We start from the raw sequence: 27,236 nt of genomic DNA, 5'->3' as shown, positions 1-27,236 counted from the left end.
TGTATGGTGCTGGGCAAAAATTACAGTATGTACTCATTCCCGTTTGGTCAGGGTTTGAAGTCTTCAGATTAACAAGCCTAAACAAGCTGTTCAGAATTGCTTATCCCTCAATGATGTCACAATGGAATGAATTAGCTTTGATTAATCAATTAGCTGTGCTTTTTGGAGGAACACCTGCCTAATGTACTGCCCAGTTTTGTAGCCAGGCAGGGAAGGAAATAATTCATTTAAAATGTCCGGTGTACCAAAAAACACTGTTGAATACAGAGGAAGAAAGATGTGCTTGAAAATAAAAATAATACACGTTTTATTTAGACTAGTTTCTTTGCAAAAAACGTAAGAAATATGTTCCATAGATTCAAGGAAGTCATATAAAATTGTAGAAAAGAGACATACTGTAATCACATGGATGTATTTCAAATTTCAACAACAATCATATCCATAAATTATTGTCATATCCAACCTAACAAGAAATAATACAAGTAAAATAACTAAATAAGTATCATTGGTAAATAAACTGCAATTTCTTTTTACATTTTGGATTTTTAAGTGAACAGAATCCCAACTATGACTCATTCTATTTCTCTCTCTCTCTCTCTCTCTCTCTCTCTCTCTCTCTCTCTCTCTCTAGTTATCTTGCTCTCTGTCTCTCCTCTCTCAGAGGGTGGAGCTACTCACACTATTTACATGAACTTCCCTAGAAACCGGCTCAGCCTCTCCTCAACAACCCCCCCCCTCCCACCCACACACCCACACACCACACACACACACACACTCTCTCTCTCTCTCTAGTGGAAAACAGTCACCTAACAAGAAGAGTAGCCCAGAGTCGGCTGAGAAGCGTACAGGTAAGAGAGAGAACCTTTAAATCTCCATTCAAAGGCATACTTGTAGTCAAGAGTTCCTAACATTGGTGATAATTTTGTGTGTTGAGACCCTTTCAGGTATAAGATGTTGTTGTTGCTGTTGTTGTTGTTGTTGTTGTTGTTGTTTGTTGTTTCTGGGGGGGGGGGGTCTGAGAATTCTATCCTAGAATTCTAGAACTCTTTAGCGTTCATTGATTCTAATCTGGCATGTGATATTGTAAACCTAAAAGAAGAGCGCTATATATAAATCCAATCCATTATTATTAACAGGGCTTGAAATGATCTGCCAGCCATCAACCAAATGCTGGTAAATCTTGGCCGTGGCTGCCTGGTTCCACAGATCTTGTGATTCTTCACGCCACTTAAGCAGGAAGCTAGCTGACCTGTGTTCATTCTTTTCTGTTCTAAGAAATTTTACCTGGCTGGTGATAATATGAATCCACTAAAGCCACTGTGACCCAGTGGACATAAAAGTTAGTTTCGTCATATGATGGTTGCTTGTGACATGGATGATGTTTACAGAGACACTGACGTGTGACTGAAATGACAGGAATGAGAGCAGCTCATTTTTGTTTTTAAGATATATATATTTATATTACTGTAAAGGACCAGACCAGTCTTTTTACAGTAACATGTGGGTTCCTGCTTGTTTTTAAGATGTATTAAAGGGCCACACCAGTATTTTGAACATGTGGGTTCCTGCTTGTTTTTAAGATGTATTAGGGCCACACCAGTCTTTTTAACATGTGGGTTCCTGCTTGTTTTTAAGATGTATTAATGAGGTCTGAGCTATTTTGTGATTGTGACCCAGCACAGACTCTGGGCCCTTTAGAGGGATCTTCAATTATTATTATTATTTTTTATTTTTTTTTACATGATATGAAAGTACAGGTTCATACCTTCAAAATAAGCCATCACTTCAGGTGGATACTTTTCAATCTATGTCTTATGAATCATGCTGATAACTATCTAACACTAACTAACACTATTTATTCCAGAGCTACAGGCCCTCAAAGAAACCAGAGCCATTTATCTTGCTATGCATAATGACTGTCTCCGGTGTTACAGTCTGCTTACTGCCTTGTCTACTTCTGCGTGTGCCATCCACTTGAGTTAGATTCAGCATTAAAGGGATAGCTCTGATTTTTGGAACCCATAGTCTTATTTCTTACTTAACAATGATGGTGTTGATCGGTATAGTCCTGTCTCAGCACAATCCATTCTGTTCCTCATACTAGATTCAGATAGTCGAGCTGCTGTATTTACAAGCTGACTGTGAGGTTCACTGAAATCTAAATTTCAGCAAGTCTAAGTCAGCTTCTACAGACAAGAGCTAGATTCCATTGACTTAGCATTGGCTTGTGGCTAACTATCCGGAGCCCTTTAAATGATTTGCCACTGCAGTAAGATAACATGACCAAAAATAACTAGAGGATTACCAGACGACACATTGAGGATGATAACTGACTACTAGGCTACCAGACGACACATTGAGGATGATAACTGACTACCAGACGACACATTGAGGATGATAACTGACTACCAGACGACACATTGAGGATGATAACTGGCTACCAGACGACACATTGAGGATGATAACTGATTACCAGACGACACATTGAGGATGATAACTGATTACCAGACGACACATTGAGGATGATAACTGACTACCAGACGACACATTCAGGATGATAACTGGTTACCAGACAACACATTGAGGATGATAACTGACTACCAGATGACACATTGAGGATGATAACTGACTACCAGACGACACATTGAGGATGATAACTGATTACCAGACGACACAGTGAGGATGATAACTGACTACCAGACGACACAGTGAGGATGATAACTGACTACCAGACGACACATTGAGGATGATAACTGACTACCAGACGACACATTGAGGATGATAACTGACTACCAGACGACACATTGAGGATGATAACTTGACTACCAGACTACACATTGAGGATGATAACTGACTACCAGACGACACATTGAGGATGATAACTGACTACCAGACGACACATTGAGGATGATAACTGGCTACCAGACAACACATTGAGGATGATAACTGATTACCAGACGACACATTAAGGATGATAACTGATTACCAGATGACACATTGAGGATGATAACTGACTACCAGACAACACATTGAGGATTATAACGTTAGGTTATGGCTATAACCAAGTTCTGTTAGTTAGGGGTGACGCTTGGCATCACTACTGCACTATCTCGCATATGTGCACGCGCACTGAATAAAGACCACAAATGTACCTTTAATCCCAATATTTGTCTGACCACACCCCTCATCAGCTTACCTTCATAAGCAGGTGTGTGGTCACCTGCTCTCCTCCTTCCCAAGCTTTCACCATAAGGTGAGATCAAGGGCTGCAGCGGCCGTCTGATGCCAAGCGTCACCCCTAACTAACAGAACTTGGTTATAGCCATAACCTAACGTTCTGTTCCGTTAGGGGCTCTGCTTGGCATCACTACTGCACAAGGGGAGGCCAAGCGGAGCCGCTGGCTGACAAATACACCCCGCTGACAGCCCCCCACAACCATCAGAACAGGGAGGGCCGAGCCCCCCCGACCCCCCCTAATGGAGGGCATCCCCCCTATTAGGGGCTTCACGGGAGGGCGACGGACCCGACCGTGCGAAGAGGCACTCAAGCAACTCAACGCACAGGGTGAGCAGACCGTGGCTTGACCCCACGACTACACACACGCACAACCCGCATGCCACCCGGGAACGAACGGAGGAACAACCTCGTTACTGCCCCCAGAATCACGGGGCCAAGGGCAAACCCAACCCCGTGGCAAGGCCGTAGCAGCGGAGCGCGAAGGAAGACCCAGACCCACCAAAAGGACTGGACTCCCTGGAATGGGGGCCCGGAGAAGTCCATGATGCCAGCATCAAGACCCCACCAGGCGGGCACGTAGTGCCCCGCCCCCCACATCGCCAGCGTATTCGGACAAAGGCCCCTCAGTTACTGCACCTGGTATTCCCAGGCGGAATCCCATCCAAGTACTAACCAGGCCAGAACCTGCTTAGCTTCCGAGATCGGACGAGATCGAGCGTGTTCAGGTTGGTATGGCCGTAAGCTGAGCGGGCCCCGTCCCCCCCAATAGTACACCGCCTGGCACACTGACCCTGCAACAGGCAGTCAGCATGGCCGTAAGCACACAAAAAAGGTTAACCAACGGAAGCAGGCAGCGCACCGGGGAAAAACCAGGCAACAGGCTATTAACCCTAGCCTGGAGACTGCGGACGAGACAGGCGCCAGAGGGGACAACTGAACACAGCCGCCCCGGCGGAAGGAGCGTAAGCTGGCGGTGTTGCATGACCAAGCCTCCATTTAAAAACCCCCACCCAGAGGGGTCGAGGCAGAGAAGGCTGACACGATTGGCAGACGTCATGAACGTGCAGGGGCACCCTCAAACGGTGAACCCGGGAGTTGACACTGCTCCAACACACCAGGGAATCAACCACCTCGGTGTTACCCAATGCGGTGGTTGTTCCTATAACCCCTCAAGAAAAAACTCCAAAACACACCTGCGGGTATACACCGGCTATACCGCAGTACAAGTGTTTCAGTTTTCAAAAAAGGGTTAACCCAGGCCTACGGGTCGACGAAACATTACTTCGGACCGGGCCTGGCGGTACGGGAAGCACAGGGTCACCAGAGGAGGTCAAAAACCACCCCCACAGGCCCCTCTTCGCCATGCGTGAGAGAGGAGCGAAAAAGAACGGAGAACCAGCCCCTAAGCACACCGTACTTGGTATTCCCAGGCGGTCTCCCAACCAAGTACTAACCAGGACCAACCTTTGTAGCGGCCGAGATCCGACGAGATCGAGCGTGTACAGAATGGCATGGCTGTAAGCCATTACGACAGTGCTGAGTAAAAACGTACCCAACCAGGGTCTCCATAGCGCTTAACCCTGTGACACCCGGACCGACCTGGCATTTTTCCCCCTGAAAAAAGCCCAAGTCCCTCAGGGTACCAGAACAGCAGATCTGCATCCCCGGCGGACAACGGGTTCAACTGATCCGGACCAGCGCGACCAGAACCAGTCCCGTGCCCTAACCACGCCGACATGCCTACTCCAGGAGAAGGGCAGATATGCGTGTCGATCTTAACATGAAAAGAAGGCGCCACCCAGACGTTCAGGCGAACCGCGCCTGGTGGCCCACCCCAAGGGCGTGAGACCCCTCTACATATGTTCAGATCCATTCCGTCATCATCCCCCAGACATGAACGAGAATCCGTCGAAAAACCAACCCAGGTCGTGGGATTTGGTCGTCGGAAGAGGAAAAACCCCCATCTCAGTTGCTTTATAAAAACGCTGTTTCAACCACAAGCAACCAAGGCGTGCCAGTCAATCGCCTGTTTACAGCGAGCTAGCACTATACGTGCGTCGGGACACACCCCCATCAATGAACAGGCTATTTAGACCTGTCATTGAATCCCCAAGGCGCCCAGGGGAACGACAAGCGGGGTGTGACACTCCCTAACTCCAACACTTCTGGAATAGAAAAGAAGGAAGCATCAACAGTATGTATCCCAGTCTACACAGCCGGGGGTAAAAAATGTTCACATTTTTACATCCCACCACCCTCCCATAGGAAGGAGACGGGGATCCCCAGAGAGACTTCCCACGCGAGCTGTACAGATTGAAAAGAATATATTGCACCTTGAGCCATGTAAAAAATGGTTTTAGGGCTCTCCGGGGAAGAGGCACTGAACCCATACACACTCAATAATCGAATTGAATCGAATAAATATACAATAGAATAGGACCCTTCTAGAGGGTCCACTCACTTTGACAATCTGAGGAGGAAGGCTCTGTACTCTGATGGAGGCTCCCTCACATGGAAGAAGGAGTCCGAACTCACAGAAGGCCCGAATAGGCGCTTGGTGAGGAGGAGCCCTGACCACCCCCCTGAAACAGATCCATCACATGGACCCGAACAGCACACGGAAGTCCTACCAACAGAGACGCGCACGGTGACGTACTCTATGGCGGGGGAATTCCTGCGGTGCACACGCCCAATATACCAGGCCGTGGGACCAGGAAACTCCCTCCCCCCCCTCTGTAACGTGCCGAACCGCCACGTGACGGGAACCTTGAAGGACAGGGGGTGTACCCCTGACCGACAGAAACAAGGGGGAGAGGAAATGTTACCAGTTCACCCCTTTACGACCCCACACCCATGATACGATGTAATGACAAAAAGAGAATATGACACAGTCATAGTCAGCTCTATGAAGCGTTTGACAGCTCCACACAGCGCATGAGCTAACCTGCTATCTGATTTTTACTAAGGAAAAAACACAGAATAGAGAGGGCTCTAAGAGCCCCGGTCCAACATACACATGTGCTTCTGTGGCCAGTCCAACCCAGTTGTAGGTCACATGACACACACAACCCAACATCACCTACAAAAAATGGCAAAAACACTCAACAGAGGAACGCCGTTTTTCACAATGAGAGAATACATCATTCTCGATTAGTATCGGCCACAGGCCTTGCTAAGCACACACGACAGCGACCAAACCATCTTTTCTTTTAGGAAAATAAAGTTTCTCCAGCTGTTTTAGCACAACCTCAGCAATCAAGCTAAGGGTTACATCGCATCCCTACCACACAAAAGACACAATTAGTGCACAACATGTCTGATAGAAGGATGAAAAAGTCCCCAGGGAACCGGGGGGAAACACAATCCTCTTATTTTACCCTCAATACGGCCAGTTAAAACAGGAAACCCTGTTAATATGTGAACACACTGTTCATTGTCATCACAGGCTGAGAAAAGAACATTCTTTTACTCACTTGTCACCAAACATAGCTTCATAGGTTAGTTACCTTAGTTGTGAGTACACGGTACATATAAACACCATGATGTTTCTCACACAACAACCAGATCATTACATCCCGATTTGCACGGAGAAGCTAACTGCCAGTGACAAAAACAGCTCACACATAACCTGCGTCGTATTCCAAATGCATTGCAGCAACACACGTTTTGGGAAAAACATCGTTATTCACAATACATTTAGAAAAGTAAAACCAGAAGACGTGTTATAAGGTCTGGTCAAACCTGTTCCTACCCGGAACGTAGATCAGCGAAGTGCAGTCACAGACACCGTAGGAACACAGCCGCTCCTGTGTTGTTCGAACTGGGCAGCGTCGCCGCTCCAACCCGCACTACAGTCCTCTTTGTTGATGCAACCTTGCCGTCCTGGCTCAGGGCAGGGTCGACGAAACATCCCCTGTCAAGGATGACGTCGTAGTCAAGAGTGTAAAACATGTTAAAATCAAAGCACGTTCAACAGAATAGCATCAAGCTAACGGCCGCTCCAACCGTTCGGGCGCTACTGCTCCTGCTCGCGAGACGCCGAGCTAACGGCGCACGCGACCAGAAGCGAGCTCACGGCGGCGCGCGAGAAGCTAAAGCTACCCCGCGCCAGGCCATGGCCTATAGCAGCAAGCTAACGTTACCTAGTGATCACGACATGCTAGCACCGCAGCTAACAGCTGACTGGCTAACAGTAGGCCCACTAAGCAGGCCATGCAGCGATCCCAGCAGGCTAACGCCGCAGTTAACAGCTGACCGGCTAACCGTAAGCTAAGCAGCTATCACCTGAACATGTAAACAATGACATAACACTCACCCAGACAGGCCGCCGTTCTGAACCTCTCCTCACTTTTTAAGAGACAAGAGAAAACAAGATGTCAACACCGCTTTACAACGGTGATTTTACCAACACCCGACGGAATCAGCACAATACCAAACTGGCCTGTGTAGCTGACTTGAACATGGATCTGCCGCTATCGCACATCCATGCACATATCCCCTCGTGAAGAACACACCTTACCTTTTTGGATATGAAAGATGGGGCCTTAACACGGTGACAGAGAGAATCCACTCGTCCAGAACACACAGGGATCACCAGTGTTAATGGTCGCGGCCCACTAGTTAAAACTATAATGGTCTTCAGACCAAGGCCTTCTGTCGCCTAGGTGGCTGAACAAAGGACCCTAGCCTGGGGCCGGTTTCCATAAACATTGTCAAGTAGCCCCCATAGCACTAACAGACAAGTGAAGCCCGCCAGCAACAGTACTCACCCAACCTGAAACCCACCGCTTCTCACAACAGCGGCGTGTCCGACAGTTCAGCTGTGGCCTGACAGGTTTCACCCCAACAAACACAGCAAGGAACTGCAGTTGAGAAGCCTGCAGCGGCGTGCTCCCAATACGAAAACCGGTGGAGGGTTTTTAGAATGATCATCATCTTCCAGACACTCCAGTACGAAGACAATATCGCCGTATTTTCTCGAAAATAGTGAGAGAGAAAATAAAGATATGATGTCAACGTATCCTTGTTTCCCAAAGCTGCTCCTAAACCTTTCTTCCATCATGGTGTCAAGTGTGGGGATCTACCGAGGCACTTCTTCCTTGTGGTGAAAGCGAGAAGGAGGAGAGCAGGTGACCACACACCTGCTTATGAAGGTAAGGTGATGAGGGGTGTGGTCAGACAAATATTGGGATTAAAGGTACATTTGTGGTCTTTATTCAGTGCGCGTGCACATATGCGAGATAGTGCAGTAGTGATGCCAAGCAGAGCCCCTAACGGAACAGAACTGATTACCAGATGACACATGCAGAGCGGGGCATGATAATAGCGTAGGAATGTGAGGTGTGGAACTACAGTGATAATGGGAGCAGGTTTTCCGGTCAGAGAAACAAAGCAACTCCCAGACAAAGAACGCACCTGAGGGATACCATGCAATATTACATTACCCCCCCCCCCCCCCCCCCACACACACACACACACACACATACAAACACACACACGCACACACACGCACACGCACACACACTCACCACACACACACACACACACACACACACACACACACACACACACACACACACACACACACACACACACACACACACACACACACACACACACACACACACACACACATACACCACCAGGGTTGGGTAGTAATGGATAAGGGTAACAGGCTGGCCTAGTGCCTAGAGAAACCATCCCATAACCTCAACGTCACAGGTTCGATCCCTTCTATGACAGCTAACGTGTCCGTCTGTCCCTGTTGAAATGTCCTCAAAGAATAAATGGAACCTCTATTCTGGTTCAGACATCCCTGCAATACTAGAATATAAACCTCATGTGGGTTTACAAGCTCAAACAAACACTTTCTGGTTCACAAACACATTCATTGTCTGTGGAGCAGCTCCAGATTTTACATCCCGGTTACATCACAGATGGGGGGTTCTCTCCTCAATGTCTAACTTTAGGAGAGAGTGGTGTGTGTTTACTAATACTGACTGAACTATCATGGGGCACAGAAAGAACATATATGAATTCTTCTTAAAATGGGTGAATTAATTTTTTAATGTGATAATTACACAATTAAAATTGAAATAAATGATACATTTCACTTATTTTTCCATAGATTTTATTTAGGAAAAGTCATCTAAAAGTAAGTGGATAGAATGGTATATTATATTTTATTATATTATATTTAAACTGGTAAGTAATATTACCACGCTGTATTATGAGTAGGTGTTGCATCATCCGCCGCCATGGCCTCAGTTTCCACTCCTACGCCGACAACACACAACTATACCTCTCCACCAAACCATCCACCCAGCTCCCCCCACACTCCCTTGTCAACTGTCCACTAAATAAAAACCTGGATGTCATCTAACCTCCTCAAACTAAACAACAATAAAACTGAGCTCATGGTTGTGGCACCCAGGGCCCTGCTCCGGAAGGTTGGAGATCTCACCCTGGACATAGACGGCTGATCCATCTGCCCTTCCCCAAAGTTTCAAGTTTCTTTAATAGTTGTCATACAGAATACTTTTATACAAAATGCTTCTTACTGTTTCGCTCCAGAGACTGTGTTAGACAAGATAAGTATGAAATAAAATAGTATAGCATGTAAAATAGAAGTAAAAATAGAGGTCACAGTGTTCAGTATAGACATATGTACAATGTTCGATGCAGAATAGAAGTAACTGAGTTACCATACAATATACAATATACTATGCAATGTACTAATATACAATACTATATAGTGCAGAGCAGAAATGGGATGAGGTACAATTTAGGTACAATTTACAGTAAGGTGTACGAGTTGTAGTGCAAATCCTTTACCAATAAATATAAAGTGTAAAGTGTGTTTAGGTGTTCTAAAGTGTGTAAAGTGGGTGCTGCAGTGAGTTGTTTGTTTAAAGTGAGTGTGTGTGCGTGTGGATGTGTGTGCTGTGTGCATTTGATGGTTGTTGCATAGTGTTTATTGTTCGTGGCCTGGGGATCATCCAAAGGTCCGCAACCTGGGCGTCATCCTGGACTCCACCCTTTCCTACCAAGCCCACATCAGTTCTGGTACCAAATCCACCTTCTATCACCTCAGAAACATCTCCAGACTCCGACCATCACTTTCCGACTCCACAGCAGAGACCCTCATCCATGCCTTCGTCACCTCCCGCCTGGACTACTGCAACGGGGTCCTGTCCGGGGTTCCAAGCAAAACCCTGGACAGGCTCCAGTATGTTCAAAACTCAGCTGCCAGGGTTCTCACCCGCACCAAACCCTGGCAGCACATCACCCCCACCCTCATCCACCTCCACTGGCTCCCCATCAAATCCTGCATCACCTACAAAACCCTCCTGCTCACTTACAAGTCCCTCCATGCTCTGGCACCTCAGTACCTCACTGACCTCCTCCAACCTCACACTCAGTCACGCTCCCTGTGATCCTTGGACACTGGTCAGCTCTCCATTCCCCGAACCAGACTGCGGACCTTTGGGGACAGAGCTTTCAACATGGCAGTTCCCACCCTCCTCAAAACTCACCTTTTCAACATGACCTTTGACCCATAACTTCCTACATTGAATGTTGTGTCTCTGTCTACCATGTTTGTTATTGTTGTTTCTCGCCCTATTAGATTAGATAAGATTGGATTGTACTTTATTGTCATTATATTTGCATACAACGAGATTTGGAGTGGGACTCAAACTTAAGGTGCAGTAATAAAAAAGAACATAAAATACTATACAGAACATAAAATACTATACAAGAAACATAAATACTATACAAGAAACATAAAATACTATACAGAGACATAAAATACTATACAATAAGACAATGTTACAATACTGTACAATATACAAAATAACAATACACAAAATAACAATCACAGTGTCAGACGGTAGTGGGTGGGTATTGCACTGTGGATATTGCACTTAAGGGGGTAGGATGTTGCACAGTGTGGGAGGAGGGGGAAAGGGTGAATTATTGGTGCATGTTAGAGTTCAAGGTGGTGATGGCTCTGGGGAAGAAACTCTCTGAGCCTGTTTGTTCTGGCTCTGATGCACCTGTAACGTCTGCCCGATGGCAACAGGTCGAACAGGTGCAAGCCAGGGTGTGAGCTGTCCTTCGTAATGTTTTTGCTCTGTTGAGCCAGCGGGAGTTGTGCAAGTCCTTCGGGGAGGGGAGGGGGCAGCCGATGATTCTCTGTGCCGAGTTTATGACCCTCTGAATCGCCTTTCTTTTTTGATCCACTTTTTCTCCTTATTTTTCTCCCATCCCAATTTCGCCTCCCCAATTCTCCCTTCAATTCTCCCCTCCCCTGTCTCGAACGTTGCTAGACTATGCCTACCACTGGTCGGCTGCAGTGAGGACCAAGCCTTGCATCACGTGTCCCCTCCGGTACACGAGGAGGCAGCTGTCTTTTCACCTGTACAGCGCGATCTCTCAGTGGCGGGAGTAACGCATGGGAGGCTCACGCTGTCCCCGATACTTCCTGATTCTGCTGCACAGGCGCACCAACCGACCTGTAGGAGTCGCTGTCCACAACGTCCAATCCCCACCCACCAGCTTTCCCACCCCTAACACGGCCAATTGTGTTAGTATGAACGACCAGCCAAGCTGGTAGCAACGGCGAGAGCTGGGCTCGAACCCAGCATCTCCTGCGTTAGTGGCAAGCGCCTTGCCCACTGCGCCACTTAGCCGCCCTGAATCGCCTTTCTGTCTGCTTCAGTGCAGCTGGCGTACCACACTGTTATGCAGTACGTCAGCAACAGCAGAGCGATAGAAGGGCACCATCAGCTGCTCCTCCAGTCTGTTCTTCCTTAACACACTCAGGAAGTGAAGTCTCAGCTGGGCCTTCTTGATGACCCTGGTTGTATTTGCGGTCCAGGAGAGGTCAGCAGATATGAGGGTTCTGAGGAACTTGAAGGAGCTGACTCTCTCCACATCCTCGCCTGTTGATGCAGGGGGGTGGGGTCTGCACTGTTCTTCCTGAAGTCAAAGATGAGTTCCTTGGTTTTTGTGGTGTTCGGTGCTAGGTTATTCACCGAACACCACGCTGTTAGTTTCAGGACCTCATCTCTGTATGCAGACTCATCCCCCCCTGCAATAAGTCCAACCACCGTCGTGTCGTCAGCTAATTTGACGATGATGTTCTCCGGGTGGGCTGTACTACAGTCCTGGGTGTAGCGGGAGTACAGCAAGGGGCTCAGAACACAGCCCTGGGGAGAGCCGGTGCTGTGTGTGCGGGAGGAGGAGAGGTGTTTAAGTTTAAGTTTAAGTTTGTTTATTCATTTTTTACTCAGGGACAGTGCACATTAATGAACATCTTCAGTTTCCACATCAATGTAAATGTGCCAGATTTGAGCTAATTAGCTAGTTTCCATCTGTAGTCCCTGCCTACCATGCATGTCTTTATGGTGGGGGCCAAGTTTCACCTGGGGTCGGTCGGTCCCCAGACGGTGTATGCAAAGCGACCTTGGGTTTTATGAAAGGCACCATACAAAACCAAGTTATTATTATTAATATTATTATATTATCCAAGAGGGAAGTTGCACATGGCAACAATAATGAGAATGATGGTAGCAGTAATAGAAAGGTAGAAATATTTACCCCCCCCCTTTTTTTGTTTTCTCCTCATAGGTTTACTTTTCTATTTGAAAGCATGACATGGTTACCAGCAGACTGAGGGACCTGGAGCTTGCAGCGACCAGTGGAGACCATCAGAGACACCAACACGCCAGGTTACCCAGAGACACCAGTGGAGACCATCAGAGACACCAACACGCCAGGTTACCCAGAGACATCAGTGGAGACCATCAGAGACACCAACACGCCAGGTTACCCAGAGACACCAGTGGAGACCATCAGAGACACCAACACGCCAGGTTACCCAGAGACACCAGTGGAGACCATCAGAGACACCAACACGCCAGGTTACCCAGAGACACCAGTCTTGTTTCCATACAAACATTTTGATGTAATGGACATTGTTATTTAACCAGGCTAGAAGACTAAGAACATGTTATTTAACCAGGCTAGAAGACTAAGAACATGTTATTTAACCAGGCTAGTAGACTAAGAACATGTTATTTAACCAGGCTAGTAGACTAAGAACATGTTATTTAACCAGGCTAGTTGACTAAGAACATGTTATTTAACCAGGCTAGTAGACTAAGAACATGTTATTTAACCAGGCTAGTTGACTAAGAACATGTTATTTAACCAGGCTAGTAGACTAAGACCATGTTATTGAACCAGGCTAGTAGACTAAGAACATGTTATTTAACCAGGCTAGTAGACTAAGACCATGTTATTTAACCAGGCTAGTTGACTAAGAACATGTTATTTAACCAGGCTAGTAGACTAAGACCATGTTATTTAACCAGGCTAGTTGACTAAGAACATGTTATTTAACCAGGCTAGTAGACTAAGAACATTTTATTTAACCAGGCTAGTTGACTAAGAACACATTGTTATTTAACCAGGCTAGTAGACTAAGAACATGTTATTTAACCAGGCTAGTTGACTAAGAACATGTTATTTAACCAGACTAGTAGACTAAGAACATGTTATTTAACCAGGCTAGTTGACTAAGAACATGTTATTTAACCAGGCTAGTTGACTAAGAACATGTTATTTAACCAGGCTAGTAGACTAAGAACATGTTATTTAACCAGGCTAGTTGACTAAGAACATGTTATTCAACCAGGCTAGTTGACTAAGAACATGTTATTTAACCAGGCTAGTAGACTAAGAACATGTTATTTAACCAGACTAATTGACTAAGAACACATTGTTATTTACAGTAACCAGGCAACACATTCTGTTCACAGCAACACTTGGGGGAGTAGTTGCAGGGGGGGGGGGGGGTCACTTCCCTCCTGCCTGGATTTCGCCAGCTCAGGATTCAAACCAGCATCCTTGCCAGTAGATTGCTTCTCTGAAAAAGAAGATGGTCACTCCGAGGAGAGAGAATCTGTCCTCCCCCAGCCTGGAGGAGCCATTCTTTTCCCTTTTTTCATCAAGGTAAATAAACAACAAATATTATTTATATTATTATATTGAGGATCCCTCTTCATGGGAACTGAATTTTCTATTTGCTTGACACAGAAAATATATGTTGCATTCTCTTTTTTTTTACCACTCTTTGTTTTCTGCTCATAGTATTATGACTGTTTGACCCCTCCTTGTTTTATGCCCCTGGTATTATGACTGTTTGACCCCTCCTTGTTTTATGCTCCTGGTATTATGACTGTTTGACCCCTCCTTGTTTTATGCTCCTGGTATTATGACAGTTTGACCACTCCGTGTTTCATGCTCCTGGTATTATGACTGTTTGACCCCTCCTTGTTTTATGCTCCTGGTATTATGACTGTTTGACCCCTCCTTGTTTTATGCTCCTGGTATTATCAACCCTTTACTCTAAGCAGTCAAATTAAAGTTCTTCCATATGGCCCAAATGCATTGGTGTGATTGAAGTGTGTAACCCTTTGGTAACCCTTTCAGGTGTAAGTTTATTGAAATAGGTTCTCAGAATTGTAGTTATAGTATAATAGAATAGTTGCTACAACTAAAGTTCAATGGCCAGTAGCCGTTGTGACTGAATCCTTAGGATGTTAATATAAGGCTGGATAAGCAGGTCAGTAGGCCAGTAACGTGGTAGGGGTGGAGCTGGACTCTCTAGCGGTGGTGGTGGAGAGGAGGAGCCTTTCTAAGCTCCATGCCATCAGGGACAACCCCTCCCACCCACTATACACAGACTTGGCTGACAGAAGGAGCACCAACTTCCTGTCTATGGTACTTCTGATGAAGGAATATAACCTCTACTCTATTTATTCTGGTCTATGGCTCTTCTCTACAGCTTGGTTGGATAAAGGAATAGAACCTATCACTATTCCCGTCCATTGGGCCAGTCCTCATGCAGCGACTCGTAAAGTCTGATGTTTACCACCAGGAAGTAGAACGGTCGACCTAAGTGGCAAGTTTACTTATCGGGGACATTTCATCTTTTGTGGCACAAACATACGTTATTACTGTATGAACATGGAGAATCATGAGACATCATTGGAAATATGATACTGGTCTGCTGGGATTCCAAGATTTATCACTTTTCACATGAAAGAAATATTTAATCATTTGCTGAATCTACTGCCTTGGATCTGATCGGTTCTGAATCTGCTGCCTTGGATCTGGTCGGTTCTGACTCTGCTGCCTTGGATCTGGTCGGTTCTGACTCTGCTGCCTTGGATCTGATCGGTCCTGAATCTGCTGCCTTGGATCTGATCGGTCCTGAATCTACTGCCTTGGATCTGATCGGTTCTGAATCTGCTGCCTTGGATCTGGTCGGTTCTGACTCTGCTGCCTTGGATCTGATCTGTGCTGAATCTACTACCTTGGATCTGATTGGTCCTGAATCTACTACCTTGGATCTGATTGATCCTGACTTTCTGACATACTGTACCTATCACTTTGTATATACGACTTGGACACATGATACATGTACAACTTTTCGAAAAGTTGTTTGTTACTAGCTTTTGTTACTTGTCTCCTAGCACTCTGAGTCTGGCCACACCAGAGGAGATGGAGGACAGTGGGGGGATGGAGACAGATCTGATCCTGGCCGCGGAGCTCGGAAGGGCACTATTGGAGAGGAACGAGGAGCTGACTGCCACACTGGAGGAGCGGGAGAGAGAAATAGAGGTAAGATACAGAGAGCGAGAGAGCAAGAGAGAGGGAGAGAGAGTAAAGTCTTTTGATAGACCTTTTATTTTATTTGTTATTATTATTTTATATTAGCACCACAGCCACGTGAGGCTCCAACACAATTGATTGATGAAAACTTTATTAACAGATTGCAGAATGGGTACAATACAGTACGGCTCAATACACACAATTGTTAAGGGGATGCAGACCAGAGAAAGACTTTTGTCTCGTTTACATCAGGGTCCCCCATTTTCAATTCATTATGACATTTATGACATACACGACCGAGATCCTAAAAGAAAATATACATTCGAGGGGGAAGAAACTGTACATTGGAGGGGGTTACAATTCTTACACCTGAAAGGGTTAAAAGCAACACTTCAATCACACCAATGCATTTGGGCCATATGGAAGAACTTTAATTTGACTGCTTAGAGTAAAGGGTTGATACCAATCCTTCGGTTACCTGCTGTGTGCGTACATGGAGTGGTGCTCATTTAGTTCTGATGAAGAATTTAAACAGATTAGGACATCAACCACCAAGTGTTCACTGTATTTCATCAAGTCATCTACTTAGGTTAGGGTTAAAGGAATAGTCCTCTGGCTAGTTAGTCGCAAACCAATGTAAAGTCAATGGGGTTGAACTCCTGTCTGTACAAGCTGATTGTGGCTCACTGAAATTGACTTTGTCTGCACTGTGGAGTAGATTTCAGTTGTCCTCAGTCAGCTTACAGACACAAGCTTGACCCCATTGACTATGCATTGTTTTGTGGCTAACTAGCCAGAGCTAAAATGAGGTACAGCATAGATAGATTGTGCTCAGAACAAACTTGACCAATCAACATCTATACATCCCAGTCTCAATGAACATGATGCACCATTATAACATTATGTTAGTCCTTACAGCAGGAGAAACACATGTTTATAATGTTGTGTTGTTAGTCCTTACAGCAGGAGAAACACATGTTTATAATGTTGTGTTGTTAGTCCATACAGCAGGAGAAACACATGTTTATAATGTTGTGTTGTTAGTCCTTACAGCAGGAGAAACACATGTTTATAATGTTGTGTTGTTAGTCCTTACAGCAGGAGAAACACATGTTTATAATGTTGTGTTGTTAGTCCATACAGCAGGAGAAACCAATGTTTATAATGTTGTGTTGTTAGTCCTTACAGCAGGAGAAACACATGTTTATAATGTTGTGTTGTTAGTCCATACAGCAGGAGAAACACAGCCTGCAGAGGAAGGTGGAGATGTCAGATCTGGCGTTGGGCCAGAAAGAGGCAGAGTTAACTTATGACCTCACTGCTTTACGGGCCGAGCTGGAGCGACATCACGGCCAGGGGCGTAACCGGAGGAAGGATGAGAGTGAACAGCTGACCCAGCTAGCCAATCACAACCATCGACTGGTCGAACAGTTAGCCGAGGTGACATACTTCTTGTGTGTGTAATGTGTGTGTGTGTGTGTGTGTGTGTGTGTGTGTGTGTGTGTGTGTGTGTGTGTGTGTGTGTGTGTGTGTGTGTGTGTGTGTGTGTGTGTGTGTGTGTGTGTGTGTGTGTGTGTGCGCGCGCGTGCGTGCGTGCGACATCACAGACAGAAGCCATGCAGCCTAGCAGGTTTGGGAAGCCCTACCTTCAGAGGAAAATCTTTTCTTTCCCCACTCTCTCAATCCTCAATCTCTCTCTCTCTCTCTCTCTCTCTCTCTCTCTCTCTCTCTCTCTCTCTCTCTCTCTCTCTCTCTCTCTCTCTCTCTCTCTCTCTCTCTCTCTCTCTCTCTCTCTCTCTCTCTCTCTCTCTCTCTCTCTCTCTCTCTCTCTCTCTCTCTCTCTCTCTCTCTCTCTCTCTCTCTCATCATCACAGTTTAAATGGATAGTTTCTTTACATAAAGGGGTATGAAATACTTGCCAGTAGTGTAATGGATAAGTAGCCATTAGCTACGAGCCAGACAGCTTCAGACAGACAGCATACTGTGTTTCTAGTGAGCCAGACAGACAGCATACTGTGTTCTAGTGAGCCAGACAGACAGCATACTGTGTTTCTAGTGAGCCAGACAGACAGCATACTGTGTTCCTAGTGAGCCAGACAGACAGCATACTGTGTTCCTAGTGAGCCAGACAGACAGCATACTGTGTTCCTAGTGAGCCAGACAGACAGCATACTGTGTTCTAGTGAGCCAGACAGACAGCATACTGTGTTCCTAGTGAGCCAGACAGACAGCATACTGTGTTCTAGTGAGCCAGACAGACAGCATACTGTGTTTCTAGTGAGCCAGACAGACAGCATACTGTGTTTCTAGTGAGCCAGACAGACAGCATACTGTGTTCCTAGTGAGCCAGACAGACAGCATACTGTGTTCTAGTGAGCCAGACAGACGGCATACTGTGTTCTAGTGAGCCAGACAGACAGCATACTGTGTTCCTAGTGAGCCAGACAGACAGCATACTGTGTTCCTATGAATGAATGAATGAATGAATGAATGAATGAATGAATGAATGAATGAATGAAAACTTTATTTAACAGATTGCAGAATGGGTACAATACAGTACGGCTCAATACACACAATTGTTAAGGGGATGCAGACCTGAGAAAGACGTTTGTCTTGTTTCCATCAGGGTCCCCTAGTGAGCCAGACAGACAGCATACTGTGTTCTAGTGAGCCAGACAGACAGCATACTGTGTTTCTAGTGAGCCAGACAGACAGCATACTGTGTTTCTAGTGAGCCAGACAGACAGCATACTGTGTTCCTAGTGAGCCAGACAGACAGCATACTGTGTTTCTAGTGAGCCAGACAGACAGCATACTGTGTTTCTAGTGAGCCAGACAGACAGCATACTGTGTTCCTAGTGAGCCAGACAGACAGCATACTGTGTTCCTATGAATGAATGAATGAATGAATGAATGAATGAATGAATGAATGAATGAATGAATGAATGAAAACTTTATTTAACAGATTGCAGAATGGGTACAATACAGTACGGCTCAATACACACAATTGTTAAGGGGATGCAGACCTGAGAAAGACGTTTGTCTTGTTTCCATCAGGGTCCCCTAGTGAGCCAGACAGACAGCATACTGTGTTCCTAGTGAGCCAGACAGACAGCATACTGTGTTCCTAGTGAGCCAGACAGACAGCATACTGTGTTTCTAGTGAGCCAGACAGACAGCATACTGTGTTCTAGTGAGCCAGACAGACAGCATACTGTGTTCTAGTGAGCCAGACAGACAGCATACTGTGTTCCTAGTGAGCCAGACAGACAGCATACTGTGTTCCTAGTGAGCCAGACAGACAGCATACTGTGTTCTAGTGAGCCAGACAGACAGCATACTGTGTTCCTAGTGAGCCAGACAGACAGCATACTGTGTTCTAGTGAGCCAGACAGACAGCATACTGTGTTCCTATGAATGAATGAATGAATGAATGAATGAATGAATGAATGAATGAATGAATGAATGAATGAATGAATGAATGAAAACTTTATTTAACAGATTGCAGAATGGGTACAATACAGTACGGCTCAATACACACAATTGTTAAGGGGATGCAGACCTGAGAAAGACGTTTGTCTTGTTTCCATCAGGGTCCCCTAGTGAGCCAGACAGACAGCATACTGTGTTCCTAGTGAGCCAGACAGACAGCATACTGTGTTCCTAGTGAGCCAGACAGACAGCATACTGTGTTTCTAGTGAGCCAGACAGACAGCATACTGTGTTCTAGTGAGCCAGACAGACAGCATACTGTGTTCTAGTGAGCCAGACAGACAGCATACTGTGTTCTAGTGAGCCAGACAGACAGCATACTGTGTTCCTAGTGAGCCAGACAGACAGCATACTGTGTTTCTAGTGAGCCAGACAGACAGCATACTGTGTTTCTAGTGAGCCAGACAGACAGCATACTGTGTTCCTAGTGAGCCAGACAGACAGCATACTGTGTTTCTAGTGAGCCAGACAGACTGCATACTGTGTTCCTAGTGAGCCAGACAGACAGCATACTGTGTTTCTAGTGAGCCAGACAGACAGCATACTGTGTTCCTAGTGAGCCAGACAGACAGCATACTGTGTTCCTAGTGAGCCAGACAGACAGCATACTGTGTTCTAGTGAGCCAGACAGACAGCATACTGTGTTCTAGTGAGCCAGACAGACAGCATACTGTGTTTCTAGTGAGCCAGACAGACAGCATACTGTGTTCTAGTGAGCCAGACAGACAGCATACTGTGTTCCTAGTGAGCCAGACAGACAGCATACTGTGTTCTAGTGAGCCAGACAGACAGCATACTGTGTTTCTAGTGAGCCAGACAGACAGCATACTGTGTTCTAGTGAGCCAGACAGACAGCATACTGTGTTCTAGTGAGCCAGACAGACAGCATACTGTGTTCTAGTGAGCCAGACAGACAGCATACTGTGTTCCTAGTGAGCCAGACAGACAGCATACTGTGTTTCTAGTGAGCCAGACAGACAGCATACTGTGTTTCTAGTGAGCCAGACAGACAGCATACTGTGTTCCTAGTGAGCCAGACAGACAGCATACTGTGTTTCTAGTGAGCCAGACAGACTGCATACTGTGTTCCTAGTGAGCCAGACAGACAGCATACTGTGTTCCTAGTGAGCCAGACAGACAGCATACTGTGTTCTAGTGAGCCAGACAGACAGCATACTGTGTTCTAGTGAGCCAGACAGACAGCATACTGTGTTTCTAGTGAGCCAGACAGACAGCATACTGTGTTCTAGTGAGCCAGACAGACAGCATACTGTGTTCCTAGTGAGCCAGACAGACAGCATACTGTGTTCTAGTGAGCCAAACAGACAGCATACTGTGTTCCTAGTGAGCCAGACAGACAGCATACTGTGTTTCTAGTGAGCCAGACAGACAGCATACTGTGTTCTAGTGAGCCAGACAGACAGCATACTGTGTTCCTAGTGAGCCAGACAGACAGCATACTGTGTTCTAGTGAGCCAGACAGACAGCATACTGTGTTTCTAGTGAGCCAGACAGACAGCATACTGTGTTCTAGTGAGCCAGACAGACAGCATACTGTGTTCCTAGTGAGCCAGACAGACAGCATACTGTGTTTCTAGTGAGCCAGACAGACAGCATACTGTGTTCCTAGTGAGCCAGACAGCTTCAGACAGACGGCATACTGTGTTCCTAGTGAGCCAGACAGCTTCAGACAGACAGCATACAGGGGCCTTCAACTAAAGTATTTTAATCCACACCACAAAATGCAAACTAAAATGCAGACGATCACATGCCTCCTCCGATACATGTGGAGTCGCCAGACGCTTCTTTTCATCTGACAGCGAGGAGTTTCACTGGGGGAACATAACAAGTGCGGAGGTTCACGCTATTTCCCCCAGATCGCCCTCATGTACAGTAGGTCCGATTCTTGATTATTCTCTCAGACCGAAGCAATATATTGATACCTAGTATGTTTCTTGAAGAAGTATACTGTATTCTGTATACTTTTGTTTGCATGTTTGTTTGTGTGGCTTAAAATATTTTTGTTAAAGAGTAACTAAACACATTGTCATTTTGCTGCCCCCTAGTGGTTGATATTTTCACCTTGTTGCTTTGATCTCACGAGATAAAGCTGGGAACGAGGTTACCTTGTTGCACACTCTGCCCCGCCCCATTGTGGCGAGGTACTCTGAACTCACCAATTGGTGCAGAGTGTGAAATATTCACACTGGTATCAGGGCCCTCTAATTATTATTATTATTATTAGTAGTAGTAGTAGTAGTAGTAGTAGTAGTAGTAGTAGTAGTAGTAGTAGTAGTAGTAGTAGTAGTAGTAGTATGAGTATTCATATTAATACTACTACTATTATTATTATTAGATAAGATAAGATAAGATGATCCTTTATTGATCCCCTTAGTAGTAGTAGTAGTAGTAGTAGTAGTAGTAGTAGTAGTAGTAGTAGTAGTAGTAGTAGTAGTAGTAGTAGTATGAATATTCATATTAATACTACTACTATTATTATTATTATTATTATTATTATTATTATTATTATTATTATTATTATTATTATTATTATTATTATTATTATTATTATCAGTAGTAGTAGTAGTAGTAGTAGTAGTATGAATATTCATATGAATACTACTACTATTATTATTATTATTATTTATTATTATTATCAGTAGTAGTAGTAGTAGTAGTATGAATATTCATATTAATACTACTATTATTATTATTATCAGTAGTAGTAGTAGTAGTAGTAGTAGTAGTAGTAGTAGTAGTAGTATGAATATTAATATTAATACTACTACTATTATTATTATTATTAGTAGTTGTAACTGAGGGGTACAATTCCCTGACTGTATTAATAAGTATGGTATCATTAAACCACTACCGTCTTATGTACTTTAATTACTGGCCATACAGTACATGATATATATAATGATGAACACTTCCCCACAATGAATCGGTTCCACACAAAGTTGTAATCAAGTATTTATTGCAGCAAAAGGTACATAATATACTTTCTCTAGATGCGCTTATAAGGCAAAGGAATGTGCGTAGGCAAATCAACAACGAATGTCCATTCTCATATTACGCAGGAGATGATAATACAACCTGAATATTAGGAATTATATCTATGGTACTCTGGGGAGGCAGCGGGAGATTCTGGTAGGGGGTTCCCACCGGTTGTAAGCCAGCAGGGGGAGGAAATGTTCGAATGCAAAGTCTGGATCAGCGGGGACTCAATAAGCTCCTGCTATGGGAGGCGGTATATTACTCCCTGATCGGCAGACGAAAAGCAGCAGCTGTAATCCCAGTATGCGTGCAGCACAGGTGAAAGCCGGCCAGCCTCTCCAATAGAGACGGGCTCGAATGATGTTCCTCAAGGGTAGATCCCACAGTAGTGGGGTGTAGACGATTCTTCTCCGCTCCAACAGCCTGGTCCAAAGCAATAATAATAATAATCCAGCCGGAAAGGGGCTCTGCATTCACCGGTGTAGATCCTCCGGTGCGCGGTACTTCACATTAACTAAGTTGAACTTGACGTTATTCCACTAAGCAGTGACACTTTACTATCCTATTCGCACGCGGCTATAAGTGCTCTATTTAGACGCACAGTTGCTCACTTCACTTGGTCGTTGACTCGTGATGAAGGCTTTACTAGTAAGGAGCGAACGATACGTTGAACAAACGTATTAGGATAAGACAAGACTCTATTTTGGGGCAAAACGGGCCCTACTTCACCGCACGTCGTATCGTGGGTGAGGCTTCATTTGGGTAACTCGAACTCGAACTCGAACGAACTACTTCTGTATTCACCTGCGCCATATTTATATGCACGGCGAACAATCTAGTGCCAACCTTATTTCTGTCTCGTATTCCTGGGCAAAGCCGGGCATGTACAGACATGTCTTGACGGTGGCTTTGAACTCGACTCTGGGGGTATGGCAATGGCGCTGGTGGAACGCTATCCAATAAGAGAACGAAATATTATGGTCTGTACTAGGTTAAAGGGATATTCCGTGTATATGTACAAAGAATACACAAGGGATATCAAACGATATACAAATATTATGCAATATATATCAATCAGCAAATATATATATTCGGTTTAATCTGACCCTTTGTAACAGCCGCCTCCTAATTAGTCCCACCTAATTAGATAAGCAGAGACAGATTAACCGCACTGTCCACCACTCAATGTCCGCTGTGAGGGCAGGGCAGTTCACAAAGTCAGGGGTCATGGTCGTCATTAAGCGAGTCGGGGAGCCTTGGCGACTCTATCAGCCTCGCCACGGGTCGGTTGTAGGTCCGCCCTTGGACGAGCAATTCTGCCGATCTGACCTTTCCGTCGGCACCAGTGGTCACTTTGCTTACGCGGCCGGCCGGCCACGCAGCTCGGGGTAGTGACTGGTCTATGGTCATGACGACTGGACGGGATGAAGGGGGGCTTAGGAGGAAGCGGGCCTGAGACTGCTTTGATCTGTGCTTGGCTGTGCCTCCTCCTCCTCCGTCTGTTTCTCTTGTTTGCTCTGTACCCCGTCTGAGGAGGGGCCGGTGCCGGCCGCCCCGTCAACGAGTCGCTTGGGGTGCTAGGTTCGAGGTCAGCTACGTCTGAAGCGCAGCTGAGGGGGGTGGAGTTCCGAACTCCCTCTGGTGCCCACGGTTCTCTCACGGGCCTCTCGCTTAATGTCAATAGCCTCTGCTGTACGAGGGAGTGGCCGGTGTCGCTCGCCTTTGTGTGTAGGCAGCGTGTAGACGTGGGTTGACTGTCAAGTCCGTAGAGGGGGCCCTGGAGCGTCCATCCCAGTCGGGTCTGAACCGCGACTGGGCATCCTTTGGGTCCGATGTGGGCCGCCTCAATTGGGAGAATGAGGTCCGCGTGGTCGGAGCCGATGAGCAGGGTCGGTGTGGCGCCGTCGATAAGCGGTATAGGTAGTTGACGTAGGTGCACATACTTAGCCATCAGCTGTGGGATGGGGTAGGTGTACTGAGACAGGCCTATGTCGTGGCTGGTGAAGACGTTGGTTATACTATACTGCTTCTCGGGCTGGTCCACCGCTGCTATCTTGAAGGAGACCTTTTCACCTTTTATGGTCTTCTGGTCCCTTCTGATGGTGCGTATGGTCATGGTATCTTTGACACCCCGCAGGCCCAACTGGGCTGCTGCGGAAGCGAGGAGGAGAGTCTTTTCAGACCCATCGTCCAGGACGGCGTAAGTGTCCAGGACCTTGTCCTCGTAGCTCAGGAGCACTCTGACCACTTTGAGGAGCACTCGGGGGGTCCCGCTATGCTGGTCAATGTGGAGCACTCCTGTTGGTCGGTTGCCTTGGATCTTCTGGTGGGCTCCGCACAGTGCTGCGCGGTAAGCGGCGCCCGCCTGGGCCGCCTCACGCCACTGGTCAACTTGGACGGGGTTCAGTGTCTTATATTCGGCGCACTGTGCCAGCCAGTGTCCGCCGTCGCAGTAGGTACAGTAGGGAGCGGTCTGGTGGCTCTTCGGTACTGGTGCCACCGCCTCGGCATGGTACATTACCGCGACGGGCCCACTCTGTTGTCCTGGCTGACGCCTGTTGATGTCATGCAGGACCTCCAAGTGGGTGCCACCGCACCTGCTGCACTTCTTCTTCAAGCGGCACTCAGCTGCTAGGTGGCTGCGCGCGCAGCGGAAGCAGCGGCGGTGGTCCTTGATCCACTGACTCACCTCGTCCGTGGTCAGCTTCCCGAAAGTGTCGCATTGGTACAGCCGATGTTCTCCCTCACAGTACTGGCACTCAATTTTCCACTGGTCCTCTTTCGTCGAGGGGGTGTTGTGGTTCCTGTGCTGCGGTACTGATTCGGCTTGGTGCATAACGGTCACCAACCGGCGGTTATCTGTTGATCCCCGAGGTCCGAGTCTTGGGCTTGGTCCACTCCATACGAACGTGTCGAGTCGTAGGCTACTGACCTCCCTGGCGAGGAACTCAGATAGGTCTAGGAGGGATGCCTCTGGGCCGTTGGGGTCGCGGTGGTCTCTCTGCCGCCTGAAGCGCTCTTGTCGGGCGGGAGGGAGCTTCTCTAGTATCCTCTCTACATTAGAGTTAGCGTACAGTTCATAGATCCCTTTTTCCTTTTGGGACCCCAGCATCCCTACCAGGGACTGTACCTTGATAGAGAGGTCATCTAATGCTCTGTTGTCTCTGGCTGGGGGGAGACGGTCAATGTCTCTTATCTCCTGTATCACATAGTCCCATATGCGTCCATAACGTTGGTCGAGGGCTACTAGAGCCGCAGTGTATGGGGTAGTAGAGCTGGAATATGCCAGCGCTATATTGTGCGCTCTGGGCACCTTCAGGTGCTTGAGTAGGATAGCATACTTGTACGGTTCATCTGGTACGTCGGACAGCATAGTCTCTAAGCACATTCGTAGCTCTGTGTACTGTGCTCTGTTCTCGTGTGTGAAGTCTGGGAACGTCGGTGTGCCAAGGTACGATGCCATGGATGACTGGCACATCGGTGAGCGTTGGGGGAGAGGCCTCCTGGGCGAGTCTCCCCGTGCGTGTCGTCTTGGGCTGGTACTTGGTGGGTACCGAAGGTCGGGTACCCAGGTGCTGTTCCTCGGGGCTGGCGGTGCGTCAAACTCACCCGTGAGTTGAGTCGGGGGTTTGTAGCGCAGTGCCTCGGGGCTGACTTCTGGGCTGTACTGGACCTCCTGGTCCAGAGTACGTTGCTGCTGGTCGGGGCTGTACTGGGCCTCCTGGTCCAGAGTACGTTGCTGCTGGTCGGGGCTGTACTGGGCCTCCTGGTCCAGAGTACGTTGCTGCTGGTCGGCTTGACATTCCTCCTCTTCCTCTTCCTCTTCCTCTGCTAGGACCTGGAGTCTTCTGTTCAGTCTCTCGGCGTGGTCCGGTTCTTCCCGGTTGCTGGGTCTCGTATGGACCGGCCGGGGAGGGGGCTCGGAGACGTGGACAGGATCATCCTGTTGGCGGGGTCCCGGGTCGCTTGGTCGGGTAGGGGAATGCGTCCTAGACCCTTGTCGTGACGATCTCCGGGAGCTCCGTGCGGAGAGAGGGGGTGTCGCCATGGTGATCAATTTGTCCATGAGCTGCGCCTGCAGCCGGTCGCGCTCTGTCTCGCGCTGGGCATGGGCGGCGTCGCGCGCTGCTTCGCGCTGGGCATTGGCGGCGTCGCGCTGCGCATTGGCTGCGGCGTGCTGTGCATCGGCGCGGCTTCTCTCAATGTTCTCTTCCGTCTGGAGGCGTCTGGTCTCCAGTCTTATGCGGTCGTCTTCACTCCTTTGTTGCGCCTGGAAGCGCTCTCGCTCGGTTGCAGAATGTTCGCGTTCACGGAGGGCTTGCGCTTGGAGTTGCGCGTGAAGGCGCTCTCGTTGGTCTGCAGCTTGTTCGCGCTCGCTCGTCTGTTGCGCTTGAAGTCGATCGCGTTCGGTGGAGGCTGCCAGGGTGGCGATGAGTGCCTGCGCCAGCATCTTGTCCGCTTCGCTGGGGGAAGACACCGGCGGAGGTGATCGGCTTCCAGCAGTGCTCGTTGGAGATCCGTTCTCCTGTCGCGCTCCGCGGAGATCCATCTCCTGGGTGTGCGTCTCTTCTGGTAGTGGGTCGGGTTCCGTCCCTGGAGCGCTTTCTTTATCCTGGAGCTCTCCGGGGACTGTCCCGTTGGCGTTGTCGGGGGGTAAAGTCATGTCATGTCCCTCCTGGTCCCCCCCGTGAGCTTTGTCAGTTACGTTAGAACCCACTAGGGTCTCTACTGGCGGGGTAGCCTGGTCGGTAGGGTTGGACATAATTTTACTATCCGCTTTAGTTACTTTATCCGTATTTAACTTCCTTTTAAAGCTAGGTATTGG

General features: G+C 47.2%; 1 protein-coding gene across 2 annotated transcripts in view; it reads left to right on the top strand.

Annotated features, from left to right (window-relative positions):
* The first annotated feature begins 766 nt into the window (after window positions 1-766).
* The window catches only part of bicdl2 (BICD family like cargo adaptor 2), a 53,170-nt gene continuing 26,700 nt past the window's right edge, over window positions 767-27,236 (top strand). For both annotated transcript variants that reach the window (XM_084320047.1, XM_084320046.1), the window contains exons 1-5: window positions 767-848; window positions 12,872-13,164; window positions 14,065-14,257; window positions 15,784-15,931; window positions 17,147-17,362. In XM_084320047.1, coding sequence (XP_084176173.1) covers window positions 14,184-14,257; window positions 15,784-15,931; window positions 17,147-17,362 — 438 coding nt within the window. In that variant the 5' untranslated portion in view covers window positions 767-848; window positions 12,872-13,164; window positions 14,065-14,183. The remainder of the gene's footprint in view (window positions 849-12,871; window positions 13,165-14,064; window positions 14,258-15,783; window positions 15,932-17,146; window positions 17,363-27,236) is intronic.

The sequence above is a fragment of the Notolepis coatsorum genome (assembly GCF_963971535.1).
Source record: "Notolepis coatsorum genome assembly, chromosome: 8".
NCBI lineage: Eukaryota > Metazoa > Chordata > Actinopteri > Aulopiformes > Paralepididae > Notolepis > Notolepis coatsorum.
Note: the sequence above shows the minus strand (reverse complement) of the source record. Positions and strands in the feature narration are given on the sequence as shown.